Genomic DNA, 14,752 nt, shown 5'->3' with positions numbered 1-14,752 from the left:
ACTATCAACCACGCCCATACGCAGTCAGATACGCCTTACTATACGCCGGGTCATTCACGCGCAGCAACGCAAGCTCAAGAAGTCTTTGCGCCCGCGCGACAGCCACGACAGCCTCCATAACAGGATCCCGCTTCAAACAACGACTACCAGGGCATACATTCTGGCAAGCATCGTCTACCGCGGCATAAGCTTGGGTGAGCGATTCTTGCGCTTCCTTCACCCAAGCGCACTGGTATGCGCGGTCGCCATATGGAATACCGCGTTGCATGTAAAGAACCTGGGCATCCAACTCATCGATACCAAAAGCTCCTTGCGCCATGACCTCGTCGGCGCATCGAATGAGTAGCTCCTTGGGAATGGACTTGGAGGCTTCCGGCACGTCGTATAATGAGAGCAGAACTAAAGGCTTGGGCGATGAATCAGCCTCATGGTCGGTGTCGCATGGTGGTTTGGCACTGGTGGCTACATCGGAGGTACTTGCTGGACTTTCTTGGTCGTATTCTTCGTATCTGACGTTAGGACTGAAGCTTACCCGCCGAGAGTGACTGGCCTTGGGGCCTTTCATATGTGTCTTGTGATATGGATCGGCTGCTTTCTTTGCCAGTCGTGTAAATGTGTCGTATCGATATAAAAAGGCCTCTAGAGTGGTAGTTGGCGGCCCGCCTCGTGCGCGGAGTCCATGGCGTCCTTCGATCTGTGTCGTGTTTGGTGGCCTATTCTTTGACGGTTCGGCAGCTATAGTCGTGACACTAGTCTGTGTACCGATATGACAGACTTTGTTGCCCTCTAATAAAGTGCTCTTTTCTACCGATTTGGACTGGCTATACTTCGATGGCCCGGCAGTTATCGGCGGGACAATGGTCGATGTATCGTTGACACTGGCTTTGTTCTCATCCAACACCTTTGTTCTTACTGGCATAGCCTGCCCCGGCTCAGAAGGCTTACTGTTCGTTGCACTAGTGGGTGAACCGATAGCACCAGTTTTCTTCCCGTCTAACACATCGCTCGTCTCTGCGGATTTGGGCTGGCTAGGCGGAGAAGGCTCAATGCTCGTAGCAACATCCTTCTTTACCACACCTAAACGGCATAGCCGCTTGATTGACTCCTCCAGGGCGAATGAAACAGCTGCCTGTGGGGTCTTCGGCTTTGCAGAGCGGATGTCGGCTTCGATTTTGTTAGCCAGCTCTGCTCGCTCTTGATGCACGAGACTTTCCTGCAAGAAATCGAAAGCAATCGGATGCAGAGCCAAAATAGTCTTGCCACTGCTTTTCGAAAGCACATAGCTGCGGAAATTCGGCTTGGTTCGAGCTTCTTCGATAGTGGTTTTGAGAGACCATGTCTGGACGGTCTGGGACTGGTTGTCCATAGTCGCAGAAAGGGCGCGGATGCGTTGAGATTTGGTGAAGGATGGTGAAAGAACAGACCGAGGCTGAACAGTGGTGGCCGAAGTGGTCCTGAGTAGAGGCAATTTGGGACTCGATGGTCAGTGGAGTTGGTTCTCATAACAGTCAGGTGAGGTTTATGGCTGTTCGTAGTGCAGACTTTTAGACCGTGCCACCCCCTGCCATATCAAGACCTTGGTGAACCGCAAACACGGATTTTCTGCGCCACGATGCAGCGATCGGTGTTAATTCACCAAGCCCTAGGGTCAAAGATTCCCTGCTTTTCACAGCAATGGAAGTGATAGCGTTGAACTTTCAACGACCTTGTCAGGAGTCATGCTCAGGTGATGTGGACAATACCCTCGTAGCATTACTGGTCTTTTCGCTGCGACTCGTCCAAGATCAATACGGTGGGTCCAAAGTCCTGCTCCTCGAGCGTATCACTATTGATTCCTCTCCTGATGTTGTCGTCCCGAGCTTCTTCTTCCGTTGAAAAGCGGTAGCAACGTGTCTCAGCCAGTCCAAAGCGCTTGCCTTTCACGAGGAAAGCTTTGATGCCTCGATGCGTGATGACAGCGATGTTACCATACGTCGCGGAAAGTTCTTTCAGTCTTCTTCGCACTCCCTCAGCACGCTCAGTAGCGCCTTCAATGCTATGCTCGGGATAGTCCCACTCTTCATTACACTCGGAGAAGTCGAATTGGGGAAAGTTTGACGCTAGCTTTTTTCGCGACAAGCCCTTGTTGCAGACGGCGTCGTTGGCTTCTCGAAGATCGGGCCAGATCTGAACGGGGATGTGAAATGAACCTGCCTCCGTCAAGAATGGAAACATGTTTAGCGCAGTTTGTATGGTGCGGGTCATGGGCGAGATGAGGATCAAATCTGGCTGGACTGAGAGATTAACGCGTTTGGTGGAGACGTTGCCGGCTTTTGTCAACGGCGGATCTCGGTGTGGGTAGCCGCGCTGAACGTTGTGCAGTGCTTCGCCATGGCGTATAATATGTACTCGCGCTGTCATGATGTTCCTACAAGCAAGTGGATGACGGGTGTTGATGGTAGAAGCACTGAAGACCGCCGCTCAGGGTTATCGATAAGAAGGGCCAAAGCTTAGCATCGCTTGCAGCTTGAATCTTCGAAGCTCCGCTCCTGCGCGCTCATCTTCCACGTCATTGCACATATCGTCGTCAACTTCCTTTCTGGACGCACTCCGGAGCTACTAGCCAGGATAATGGATTCGCTGCTTCTCTACCACATGCCCGAGGTATGCAGCTGCAGCTGGGCCCCCTTCGACGGCGCATGAACTTGTTCAGGAGATGGCGGCACCCACCGTCATCGATGCCAAGGTCGCCGAACGATCTCCGCTATCGGATGTTGCATCGATCTGCATCTGATAAGATGAGATTGATAAAATTCTCCACCACCTACTGCGCCGGAGCCAATCGCGAACACCGCACGTACGACGTCAACCTCTTGTTTAGGCAGAAAGCTCGCACTGCGACAAGGTATTAGAAAATTCTGCGAGTGTCTATCGGCCGTAGCATTTGTGCAGTGTCCTGATGCTGATGGGTACGCGATGTGTTTTTGGGGCGTGCAGTGTGGCCTATAAGAAGCAAATCGAGGACTCTGGTACCCTTAACATCTAAGCTTCTGCGGTATTTGTTCTCTACCCATCACACTATGCGGTTCTCTGGCGTCGTTCTCGCCTCGCTGGCGTCCGTTCTTGTCCATGCGCAGAACAACACAACCTCATCCTGGCCATGGCAAACCTTCAAATCTCGCCCTGGTTTCGAGGTAAGTTCTGACTGTACGAAGTGCATGTGAGACATGTACTGACTTCGTGCCTCTACCTCTGCAGCCCCCGGTACTTTCGGTCAACAAGACAGGTGACACCTCACCGGGAGTTATCACCTTCCCTCAGAGTGGAGGTGGGGCCCACAACTACAGTCTGAATATCTTCCAAGAAGACGGCGAGTTGGTTTGGCAGTCTGGCTACGGCGACTACGCCGCCTTCAGAGTTTCTGAGCTCTTCGGCGAACCCGTACTGGCCTACTTCAGTGGCATCTCTCTCACAGAACCTTGGGGTTTCGGGTATGGCGTAATCTACATCCTCAACCAGCAATACGAGAGCATCTACAATGTCACTCTCTGGAACGAAACATACCCCCTCGAGAGCATCTATCCGCTGTACGATCCTACCCAATACCAACCTTTCAGCTGGGTTGATATGCACGAGAATCTTATCACGCCTGAGGGTACGATGTTCATCGCCGCTGTGAATGTTACCCCATGGGATTTATCATCGATCGGCGGCCCGAAGGATGGGTGGGTTGTGGATTCCATCGCGCTCGAGCTCAACGTTACGAACAGCGAGATCCTTTGGCAGTGGAGCCATCTTGACCACGTGGACGAAGTCTCGCTCGAAAGCGCTGTGCCAACGTATCCGCTTGGTGAGCTAGGCAAGAACAGCAGTTACCCTTGGGGCCCTTTCCACATCAACTCCATCGAAAGATTTGAGGATGGAAGTTACTTGCTCTCTTCAAGGCATTACTGCTCCATCTACAAGGTTTTCCAAAACGGCACCGTGGCATGGACTTTGAACGTAAGTTCTCATCCCAGTTCCCATCCTTCCGACGGTACGCACTAGTGGTGAGCGCCATGCTAACGAGACCCTAGGGACACTCCGGTGGCGACTTCGCCCTTGAGAATGGTCTTTCTTTCTGCTACCAACATGACGCGCGTATTCATCCGTCTCGTTCGCCCAACACCACCACCATCTCTCTGTTCAACAACGACAACAGCGCCGTTGTACCTAAAGTCAACGAAACTACCGGAATATTCCTCTCCATCGATGAGCGCACGATGACTGCGACATTGCTACAAGAACTCGCTGACCCAGACGATGTCATCTACTCAGTCAGTCAAGGCAACATGGAAGTTCTCCCCTCCAACCACTCTATCATGGGATACGGCAGCGTCCCGGCTCTGAAGGAGTTTGACCAAGATGGCGATGTTGTATTGACTGTGAAATGGGGAGAACCAGAGAAGGTGCAGAGCTACCGCGCTTACAAGGCCGAGTGGGTTGGTAAGCCGAGCACCAAGCCTGATGTGTACGCCTGTAAGGCGAGCAACGGCACAGAGGTCTACATGAGCTGGAATGGTGCCACTGAAGTTGACACGTGGTCTGTATTTGGCGGTGCATTCAACGGAACCCTTAGCAAGGTCGCCAGTGTTGAGAAGTCTGGTTACGAGACCAAGACAGTCGTGGGTCATAAGCTTGGGTTCGTGAGGGTAGAGGCAAGTGGCGAGGAGATTGAGACTGGTGTCTCGCGTGTCGCAGCTGTATCGGAGATGTGCTAGGCATCATGTGAACGATGGAAATAGTAATCGATGCATTACGCATCTGTATCTATAAATCGACACTTCATAGTACTCTCAGCCTACCATGGGTAGCCTCCTGTATTATGAATAAACTTTCCACATTCCTCGTCTCTCTTGCCATCAACAAGCTCCATAATGCTCTTCACGGTGTCCTCCGCACTCCTCGCACCAAACTCCACCTTGTTGTAAGGGCCTAGATTGGAAGCTGTGAAGCCAGGGTCATAGCAGAAGACCTTCATTTTGACATTGTCTGCCTCTTTCGCAGCATCAGCATCGCCCTCCCCAGCTTTCTCGAAGTCCACCTGCGGTATACCCAGCCCAAACTCCACATACATACACGAGCTGATCATGTTGAAGGCGACCTTGCTGGCGCGGTATGGGACGGCTTGGATTCTGTACATCGGGCTTTCAGTGGAGAGACGACGGCCAATTGATCCAGCACCTGACGAGATGTTGACAATGCGCGGGTTCGCGCTCTTCTTCAGCGACGGAACTAGGGCGTTGGTCAGAAGCCATGGACCCGTTGCGTTCACGTCGAAAGCCGTTGCCAAACGTTGGCGCTCCGTCAAGCCTTCGGGCAGCGCGACTGCAGCATTGTTGAAGAGGATGTCGAGTTTGCCGTATTTCTCCTCGATAAGCGTTGCGGTTTGCGCGATGTGGTCATCATTCTGCAAATCAAGATGCAGAAGCTCGATGCTGCCAGAAAGCTTGCGTGCTTGCAGGTCTTCGAGGGCGGCTGACCCTTTCGTAGTCGATCGTGAGGCAAGGAGGACGTGATATTGACCCCGCTTGAGGAGCTGGTGAGCAATCTCAAATCCGATGCCGCTGTTCGCCCCGGTGACGAGAGCAATCTCTTTAGCGATGGACTGCATTGTGAGTAATGTGAGGATGTGGTGTGACCAAGGGAGGAAGAGAAGTGTCGCAGTGACTCTAAGATGGCTCAACATGGGCTTAAAGCCACACTAATATACGTTCCCTACCTTCGTGGGAGTTTGGCTGCCGCCGGACTTACGAGTTCAAATTCCGCAATGATGCGCTGCAGTCGGCCTAGCGGTCGTGCCGCAGTCGTGTATGTAACCTGTGTCTATACGTTGAGTCAGTCATTTTACGACTAGTCAACGCTCTCGGACGGATGAGAGTCGGCCAGGCCGGACTATCTGGATGCCTAAAGGCTTCAGGCCAGCGTTGGAGGCGCGGAGTACACGTTTTGCACTTTCAATCGCCGGCGCTAGCATCGAAATGGACTAGAGGAATTGCACAAGCACCATCCGCGCGCTGTGAGCGTCATCAAGAGCTGGCACGCTGTGAAACATCGTGGAAGAGTCAGAATCGCTGAATTCGTTTTGACGAGTATTTATGTCATGCACATATCTAAGATCCTTCGAATGTATCGCTACCTGACCTGCACTGCAACGCCATCATCACCCCGGATTTGCGGAGACAACGAATCGGCTCGCAACTCTCTCACTGCGACATCCGGGGACTTCAACCAATCTTGCTGCACCAAACCTCTCCCGCGCTCGGTCATCTGAAGATGCGGAAGTTCCTCCCGCAACGCAGCAATGCCACCCTTGACGCTACTTGCTGAGATGGCTTTGGCGCGGAGCACGCTCGTCGCGACGCGGGCCGTATCACCACCGTAGCAAACAATGTATACATCTTTGCCAACAAGGTCATGCGCACTAATGCGCTCGCTTGTGAATGTTGATTCCAACTCTTTCCATTGCTTCTCGAGAACCGCGGCATCCGAGAACGGGCTCGGTGTGGAGGCATTCAGACTTTGTAGCGGTAGGTTGTACGATCCTGGGATGTGACTAGTGACGAAGTCCTCTGGCTTCCTCAGATCAAGCAGAACAGCACCATTGTCTTTGGCGATAGACTCAGCGAACTGCGATAGCGCTCGTGTAGGTGTGAGTTCCCATGCTTCGTCGTAGCGGTACAGGTCGACTGCGGTGAGATTCTGCAGTCATGTTAGCTATGTTTGACAAAGCGCGACAGCATTAGGGCCAGCCGCGAAGATACCAAGGGAAAAAACGCCTCTTACCTCGTTGTGTATAGGTCGAAAAGCAGAATCTCCAAGCTTGTCGAAATATTCATCGATGTACTGATATGGGCCATCGCAGGCCACGAATGCGCAGTCGATGATACCGTTGGCACCGGCAAGGTCGGATAATGTGCCGTCATTTTTTCGCTTTTCGAGATAGTTGAACAGCCCTGAAAATGTCAGTGGATATACTTGTACTGCGAGATAATTCCGCTTACCTTGCAAATTAAACCCTGAAGATGGACCGCAGATCAGACCTGCGCGGCAGAGTGCCAGGGATAGACTGAAAGCATCCTTAGAGCCCACCTCTTCAATGGCATCCACGGAGTCGCGCCATGGGAACTCGACAGGGCTCAAAAGAGCGAGAGATCTAGGCCCTGGAACTCGATCGCCGGCGGCGGTGCACACACTGGGCACTTGGTCAGGCTACATCTCCATAAGCGGCAAGAATCTGTCGACTCACCCTAATCGAACCACAGACGGCTTTGCTGACTTGAAATATTGACCGAGCCCTGTCATCGTCCCAGACGTACCCATACCCGCGCACATGAGACGAATATTGGGTAATTGCTGATGTATTTGCGGTCCGGTCCATTTGACGTGCGATTGCCAGTTCTTGAGAAGTTAGCTTGTGCCGCTTCGACTAAAGGCGATGGGGTAGCTTACTGCGTCGTTTTCGTATTGATTGACGTTGAGGATTGCTTCGTCCTTTTCGGCCATGATTCTAGCTCGATGTATACCGCCGCGTTCGTCGTGTGGTTCTGGTTGTGAGGGACCACCGAAGAGCGTACTGCCAGTGAGTTAGATGGCTTCGAGACACAAATAATTCCTGCTCGTACATGTCCAGTCCGAAGAATTGCATGAGCCTAAGTTTTGGAGCCGAAGTCTTGTTACTCAAAAAGGCGCGAACATCTTGTATCCCGTGGTTGATACGAGAAACCAGGGCCAGAGATATGACGGTAGATCCCGAACTGTACTCGACTACTGTCTTAGACTTCTCCGGATGGACCTCTTTGGTCAACATGTTCAACGCTGGCATTGCATTAGCATTGATCGATGCTGCCACCGTCTCATTACTTCGCACTTACCAGGCATGATCTTGACATTGTTCGAGGGATGCATAGACATCATCTTCGCATGTATTCTGACACCATCGTTGTAGTACGGGTTCAAGCTTGGCGGAATCTCAACGAGAGGAATCATTGGTGTGCGGTCGGGGTCGAAGTAGTTCTGCAGAGCATCTGGCCCCGAATAGGCGTTCAAATAATTCCGTGAGACCATATTGAAGTGAGCAGAAGTTGTACGAGACAGTACGAGTGCAGCCCAAGCGCTGGAACGGACTGCTCTTTAAGTGAGCGCTTTCGCGGTGACACATCGGAGCCTGCCTGTCGAAGTCGATATTGAACCAAATGATCTACAGCACCGGGATATTTTTGCGTGGGCATCATGCAACATGCAACGATGAAGGTGCTCATCGGTGTCACTTCATGGGTGCTACTGCTGGGGCGAAGATCAATTCCGAAGCGGGACTCGTACGGTAGGATTCCCGCTGCGGCCATGGGAACGTCCCGCATCGGCCAAGACGTGTTACTATAATTTACGGGCGAGAGCGTAACACAAAAGTTTCCTTGATGGAGCTCATTGGACGGGACGGTGATGGTCGTTGATGGCTTCGAGGCACATTGAGGCACATTGAGCACATTGATGGCGGCGAGTCAGGACGAGACGCGCTTGTGCTAGTGTGGTTTTGTACTAGCGTTGACGCGACATGGGCCACCCCACGGGTGTTCTGGAGTTCCGAATGTCACAAACCTCACCATGTGTCTGCCTGACACGACGACAGGGTATGAAAGCACGTCTGACGTGCAGATATCGCAATTCTTCACCGAAGCCCACCGCTGCGTGGAGCACACGCGCATAGTCGCCCTCATTGTACTCAACAGCGTCCCCGATGAGCGCTCCACGAACTGGACATGCTGCGACACCCGTTGCTTATTGCTCATTGCTGGTAGCTCTCAGTCATAGTACCTGGACATAAGAACATTTGGCAGCCAACAGGACCCAAGAAGCTAGTGCACGAGCGAAGACCGTTACACATCTAGTTCGCATCGCGTACTTTGCAAGGATGCATTCGGCTCCTTGCGTCTTACGTCTTCGGAAGTATACACAAAGTGGAAGATCAACCGATCGGCGTGGATGGACCAGGTTGAGTACTACATGTCAGATTGCGGTCCCAGATTGCCTTGGCATCTGCACCGACGTTGTCTCCACCGCTTCAAGTCGTAATCATATTTGTCGAGCTCGGCCCGCGTTGAGTCGTGCTACTCTTTTATCAAGCCGTCCCAAGACACCACAGACTTCGTGAAGACGAAAAATCGAACCTTTCTGAACCATGGCGACAGGAGATCAGCCCCAGGCTGCCATGAGCACACCGGAAAAATCTCTTGCGGAACCCTCCTCAGTTCAGGCGCTGAAACAGCCTCCAGAATTCAACGAACAAACCAGTACGGTATGCGCAGATGACATTCCGAATTTTGCTAACTCCATACTCCAAAGACTATGTACCAGTCAAGACGATCATTACGGTGGGTACTTACCCGGCTATTCTCCCTTTCGGTACTTACGTATCAGCAGATTTTCCTTGCTTGCGCGAGCGTCGACTTGTTGGCCTTGATGGATCAAACAACACTTGCAGCTAGCTTGACCATCGTCAGCAAGGATCTCAACGCCAGTAACGAAAGCGCGTGGATCGCAGGCGCATACTTCTTGACGTCCACGTCATTCCAACTCCTCTACGGACGGCTTTCTGACATTTGGTCCCGCAAGGTGCTCTTAGTTATCGGCATTGGCATCTTCTTTCTCGGCTCGCTAGCTGCTTCCTTGGCAAAGTCCGCTCTGCAGCTGATCGTCTTCCGTGCATTTATGGGCGTTGGAGGTGGCGGCCTCATGACGGTTGCGCAGATGATCGTATCGGACATTGTGCCTCTTCGCGAGAGGGGAAAGTATCAGGGTATACTCGTAAGTGACGTTGCAATGCGTTCTGTGGCATGGCGCTCACTTCATGTCAGGGCTCTGTTGTAGCTCTGGCGAATGGCATTGGGCCAGTGATAGGTGGTGCACTCGCTTCCCAAAGCCACGATTCTTGGTATGGACACCCTACTGACATCCAATCAAAACAAGACTAAGCCGGTTGCAGGAGGTGGATCTTCCGGCTGAACTTGTTCCTATGCGTTCTTACTACTGGCTCCGTCATGTTCTTCATGCCACTCAGAAAGGTCAACGGTAGTTGGAAAAGGTCAGTACTGGCTACCTTCGCTCATGTCAAACACTGACAATATCAGGAAGTTAGCAGCAATCGACTTTTTCGGAGCGTTCCTGGCTCTCGCTGGGTCTGCATTGCTCGTAGTATGTTGCGCGACATCATCAGTCACCATCCTGGCCAACGCTAACCATCCTAGCTCGCCTTGACATGGGCTGGGGGAGAGTACGCTTGGGGATCGGCGCATGGCATTGCAACCCTGGTAGTTGGCATTGCAGTCTCAGCTATCTTTGTCGCGTGGCAGTGGAAAGGCACCAGCGTGCCATTGATACCGAGTAGGTTTGCCCCAGGCAACAGGCAAAGCTTCGTGCTGACCTATACCAGTGACCATCTTCACATCCAAAGTCGTCAACGGTGCCGCGCTAACCATGTTCGTGAACGGCTGGAACTTTCTTGTTCAGGTCTACTACATTCCTTCATTCTACCAATTGGTCTATGGCTACTCAGCCGTGAAGTCCGGAGCACTACTACTCCCCATCACGCTCACACAAAGTAAGACAATGTATCTCAACCACATCGGTTCGTGTCTAACTCTCACACAAGCTCTCTTCAGTACCCTGTCAGGTCTTATTGTACACTGGACCGGTCGTTACAGAGAGTGCCTACTGGTAGGCTGGGCGATATGGGCGATTGGTCTGGGCCTGATATCGACACTCGATAGCCCATCTCTCGGAAAGCAGATAGGCTATGGCCTGCTCGCTGGTCTTGGTCTTGGCAACACACTGCAACCCTCACTCATCGCTGTTCAGGCGGGGGTAGAGCGCAAACACATGGCTGTCGTGACCTCGACGCGCAACTTCGTACGCAATCTTGGCGGCACCCTTGGCCTCGCGATCTCAGGCACTGTAATCAACAACGCGGTTCGATCATCACTGGTTCCATACGGGCTTTCGAGGCCAGAAATCCGGCTGTTGCTGGATTCGCCAGACATGTTTCGGGAGTCGGTCGGCCAAGAGCGTACCGATCTCGTCAGAGCCGCACTTGCAGCAGCGTATCAGCAGGGCTTCCGGATTGTTTTCATCGTTGGCGCAGTGCTTAATGCGCTCGCATTTGTCGCTGCTTGGTTCCTGATGCCTCAGGTGGAGTTGAGCAGAAAGGACGATGCCCAACTGAAAGAGGAAGGCAAGAAGAGAGATGAGGAAAAGCGCGGCACAGCTTCCCCTGCATAAAAGTTTTGATCAGGAAGACCGGAGGCAACGGCGAGACGCGTGATACCACACGATGAGCCAATTTTCGGACATCAAAGATCCAAAAACGATTGCAACTACCGACGAAGCAGGATGGATGCCGGGTAAATAATAGATTACCATCCATAGAGTCATGATTACTATACACCCTAGCAAATCGGCCCCACATCGAAGAAGTACACTAATGCCCCGCGCAGTTACTATAAGTGCTTGTTTCATTGTCAAGCATAGATAGTAACCGAGTAACGAAGCTTAATTGCACATTAATTCTATAATGTCGTTCAAAACCATAGTACTATATCAGTCGAGCATTCCTCCAAACATGAGTAGCATCATGATATCTCATTGAGACTATCGACAACCGCAAGCATGCTCACCAGTTTTCTCATCGCTCTCGCACTGACTGCAACCGGTCTCTCACAAGCACCAGAAGGCTACCGTTCGGTGTACATAACATCGGCGCAAGATACCAAATTCGTCGTTGTACCGAAGTCACGAGCCGCAGGGGCAACACTCGTGGTGTAAGACAATTGTCTCCTTTTTGTTCTTATGCCAATACATTTGGTTAACGTATGTCTCAGGCAAACCCTCACGTCTACGCCGGCGCAATCATGGTACATCAAGTCGCCTAACAATGCTACCTCCATCCAGCTCGCATCCACAACACTCTGCATGGATGCAGGGCCGAAGTCTGGCTGGAAAGATATGGCCAACATCTACCTCCGCGAATGCGTTGCTGGGAGTGAACAGCAGACCTGGAACGCCATGGCTGATGGACGTATTGCCCTTGCTGCTAGCAGTGGAACGCAGCAATGCGTCGATCTACAGTATCTGCGTGCTGTGCAGAATAACCCGGTCGGGCTGTATAACTGTGCAGGGCTGGGGAACACCGGGGCGGCTGACAAGGGGATTAATTGGCCTTTGAAGAATGCTACAGTCGTGTAGGCGAATGGAAGGGCGGTTGTACAGCATCTGATGTAGCCTAGGCAGTCGAGGATCTACTTGATTCAATCATCAATGACATGTTCGACGTTGGACATAATCGTTTTGCTCATCTAATTGAATGTACATTGTTCCTCCAGGGATTCGATGGTCTCTCGTCATGAACGGGCTGGCGGGCTCATCAGGCGGACAGCCAAATGCAACATTGTGTGGATCTGACGCCGGCCTGGTCGTCAATGTCGAGAAACTGCATCCGCAATCAGCCAGGCGATGGGGCAAATGCCGTTAATGCGTCATAGTGTCGGAGGGTCGTGAGAACGGACGGAGGGTTGCAGATCAGTCAAGGCGATCTCGGGAAGATGGCGGGGCTGCGCACGAGCCCTCTGTTCCACCTCAGCTTCCGGATGTTCAGTCCGTCCAGAACTTACAACTCAGCCGCCATCACGAGCACCCACAGAAGGCATGCGCCGACATCTTTGTATAGATTCAGAGTATCGTAAGCTATCGAGAATCTCCTGAGCCAAATGCTTACACATTAGCGCCCATAGTATGACACGGTAGACAGATGCTTGAACTGCAAAATCGCGCGCCCATCATCCAACGCCAAACCGCGGAACCTCTCCATGACCATGTCCTTCATTCGCTCCGCCTTTTCACCCTGCAAATGGTAGCCAAACCTGTTCCCTGTGCTATCGTTGCACCAATTCCATAGCGCCTCCACGTTCTCCAGCGTACGCGTGCCAAAACCGCGCGATACCTTCACATCGCCAAACCCAGCGGCGCTTAGATCGCGCTGCATCTGCGCCAGGGTCGAAGGCCATATAAAATTATCTATAGGCTCGCCGAGTTCCGCTAAGACATCATCGCGGACGTCTTGGATGGGTAGATGGAATGCGCCGTCCTGAGTCGCGAGACCAATAGCAGTGCCGGGCTTGGCCAAAGTGGCGGCTTGAGCGAGGAAGAGAGGTTTGTCGCTAAACCAGTGGTATGACATGTTGCAGTGTATGGCATCAAACTTCTGTCCTGCGAACATGGAAAGATCGTGCACGTCGGCGACGTGGAGCTCTACGTAGGGCTTGAGCTCCGGATGTTCCTCCAAGGCCTCGCGTGCCCGCTTGATACTGTATTTGTCTAGATCAAACCCTACGACTTTCCCAGTCGGGCCTACAATTTGCGCAATGTCGAGAACGTCGCTTCCGGGACCACAGGCAGCCACGAGGACGTGTTGGCCTTTGGAGATGTTCATCATTTCTGTCAGGGCATGGCCGTAGCCGCGCTGCATCGTATTCGTGCGGCTGTAGCGATCTGCTGTTGTTTCGGTGGCTGTGCCCCATTTCGTGGGTTCTTCGGCTTGGGTAGCGAGGACGGACATGATGAATAAGATTGTAGGCAGTTCTAAGCAGATGGAAATGGTGATGATTTGGGATTGAAGGTGCAACGGCAAGTCCGGAAGCGCCGAGTACTGTGAAGTTATATGCGTAGGGTATGCTGCGATAAGCACTTACGGGAGAGCAATTGGTTGGCACTTCGTACGAGCCGGCAGATCCTATCGACCTCTACTGCGTGGTCTATACCGAGCGGGGGAGGCCCGAGGATATGCCGTCTCTTGGATCTTCAGTCTGACAGCAACGTCATCCAGATATAGCCGCTTCTAATGCTCCCTTGTAAAAGACCGCAATGGGGCCCGTACAGCTATACACGCCAAGCTTCTGGGTAGGGGGAGGGTTATATACAAGAAGCGGCCTCGGCGTCTCTTTCGCCACCACTCTCGCAATACATACGTGTTTTAGACCTATCAATCGCCACAGTTACAGAAAGACTGCGATGACTGAGGCATTGACTTCGGCATTTAAGGTTGAGCGGCCCAAGACGTATCAGAAAAAGCGTTCCGCGGAGTCTCCGAGCCCAACTACGTTGACATGTGCTTTTTACAGATAGAGTTTGCACTAGTGTGGGACGGCTATATGCCATATCCAACCTTCTTCTCGATATTTGAAACGCGCTGGATTGCAGAGCTTATACTAGTTCGGCGCCTTGAGTTTATTACATATCAACGTCAGTTCTTGTTAAGGCATTTCTCAAACATCTCACTGAGTGATGGGAATAAACCAGCGGATGCATGCTGATATTGTCGCGCATGAGTACAAAATCAACTGTCTTGAGAAAAGATGCTAGCCCGATAAGAACATTTACGTTCACTCTGACGATTAGACTCCAGACCAAAGCGCCAGTAAAGTGTCTCCATGAATATCTCTAAGCTACTCGACCCCAAAACGCCGAGATCATCTTCGCCACCGACGCCGAGATCAATCGCTACCTTCGCCGAGATATTGATCACGGCTTGTCAATCAATAACACCGTAGCCCAGTAAATAAGGTTGTGTACTACCTTCATAACTCTTCTCACCATTCCGACATTTTTACCTTCTTACTCCAATCAAGGGCGAATCTGGTCGCTGAGCCATACAAAGACGCGTGAGTTCATCAGCGAATACATGAGA

The 14,752-nt window shown here is 52.1% G+C and overlaps 8 protein-coding genes across 8 annotated transcripts; 3 read left to right on the top strand and 5 right to left on the bottom strand.

Moving 5' to 3' along the window:
- Positions 1-4: 4 nt before the first annotated feature.
- On the bottom strand, positions 5-1,366 carry J4E85_000486 (uncharacterized protein; the record flags this gene model as incomplete). The annotated part of the gene is made up of 1 exon (XM_051464776.1): positions 5-1,366. One exon carries the CDS (start codon positions 1,364-1,366, stop codon positions 5-7), a length of 1,362 nt encoding a protein of 453 aa, XP_051331297.1.
- A 386-nt stretch (positions 1,367-1,752) lies between these two features.
- On the bottom strand, positions 1,753-2,400 carry J4E85_000485 (uncharacterized protein; the record flags this gene model as incomplete). The annotated part of the gene is made up of 1 exon (XM_051464775.1): positions 1,753-2,400. The coding sequence occupies one exon, from the start codon at positions 2,398-2,400 to the stop codon at positions 1,753-1,755; it is 648 nt and encodes a 215-aa protein (XP_051331296.1).
- A 659-nt stretch (positions 2,401-3,059) lies between these two features.
- J4E85_000484 (uncharacterized protein) lies at positions 3,060-4,739 on the top strand (the record flags this gene model as incomplete). The annotated part of the gene is made up of 3 exons (XM_051464774.1): positions 3,060-3,173; positions 3,238-3,981; positions 4,056-4,739. The coding sequence occupies 3 exons, from the start codon at positions 3,060-3,062 to the stop codon at positions 4,737-4,739; spliced, it is 1,542 nt and encodes a 513-aa protein (XP_051331295.1).
- Positions 4,740-4,819: 80 nt separating this feature from the next.
- On the bottom strand, positions 4,820-5,632 carry J4E85_000483 (uncharacterized protein; the record flags this gene model as incomplete). The annotated part of the gene is made up of 1 exon (XM_051464773.1): positions 4,820-5,632. The coding sequence occupies one exon, from the start codon at positions 5,630-5,632 to the stop codon at positions 4,820-4,822; it is 813 nt and encodes a 270-aa protein (XP_051331294.1).
- A 521-nt stretch (positions 5,633-6,153) lies between these two features.
- J4E85_000482 (uncharacterized protein) lies at positions 6,154-8,085 on the bottom strand (the record flags this gene model as incomplete). Its single annotated transcript, XM_051464772.1, has 7 exons — positions 6,154-6,720; positions 6,805-6,974; positions 7,023-7,213; positions 7,268-7,419; positions 7,471-7,594; positions 7,644-7,836; positions 7,893-8,085. 7 exons carry the CDS (start codon positions 8,083-8,085, stop codon positions 6,154-6,156), a joined length of 1,590 nt encoding a protein of 529 aa, XP_051331293.1.
- Positions 8,086-9,196: 1,111 nt separating this feature from the next.
- J4E85_000481 (uncharacterized protein) lies at positions 9,197-11,292 on the top strand (the record flags this gene model as incomplete). Its single annotated transcript, XM_051464771.1, has 9 exons — positions 9,197-9,308; positions 9,361-9,389; positions 9,439-9,822; positions 9,873-9,949; positions 10,001-10,099; positions 10,146-10,209; positions 10,263-10,398; positions 10,448-10,615; positions 10,667-11,292. The coding sequence occupies 9 exons, from the start codon at positions 9,197-9,199 to the stop codon at positions 11,290-11,292; spliced, it is 1,695 nt and encodes a 564-aa protein (XP_051331292.1).
- Positions 11,293-11,679: 387 nt separating this feature from the next.
- Positions 11,680-12,255, top strand: J4E85_000480 (uncharacterized protein; the record flags this gene model as incomplete). Its single annotated transcript, XM_051464770.1, has 2 exons — positions 11,680-11,831; positions 11,892-12,255. 2 exons carry the CDS (start codon positions 11,680-11,682, stop codon positions 12,253-12,255), a joined length of 516 nt encoding a protein of 171 aa, XP_051331291.1.
- A 532-nt stretch (positions 12,256-12,787) lies between these two features.
- On the bottom strand, positions 12,788-13,624 carry J4E85_000479 (uncharacterized protein; the record flags this gene model as incomplete). The annotated part of the gene is made up of 1 exon (XM_051464769.1): positions 12,788-13,624. The coding sequence occupies one exon, from the start codon at positions 13,622-13,624 to the stop codon at positions 12,788-12,790; it is 837 nt and encodes a 278-aa protein (XP_051331290.1).
- Between the last annotated feature and the right edge of the window lie 1,128 nt (positions 13,625-14,752).

The sequence above is a fragment of the Alternaria conjuncta genome (assembly GCF_024043145.1).
Source record: "Alternaria conjuncta strain BMP 0040 chromosome Unknown scaffold_1, whole genome shotgun sequence".
NCBI lineage: Eukaryota > Fungi > Ascomycota > Dothideomycetes > Pleosporales > Pleosporaceae > Alternaria > Alternaria conjuncta.
The sequence above is the reverse complement of the archived record's forward strand: the minus strand, read 5'-3'. Positions and strand labels throughout refer to the sequence as shown.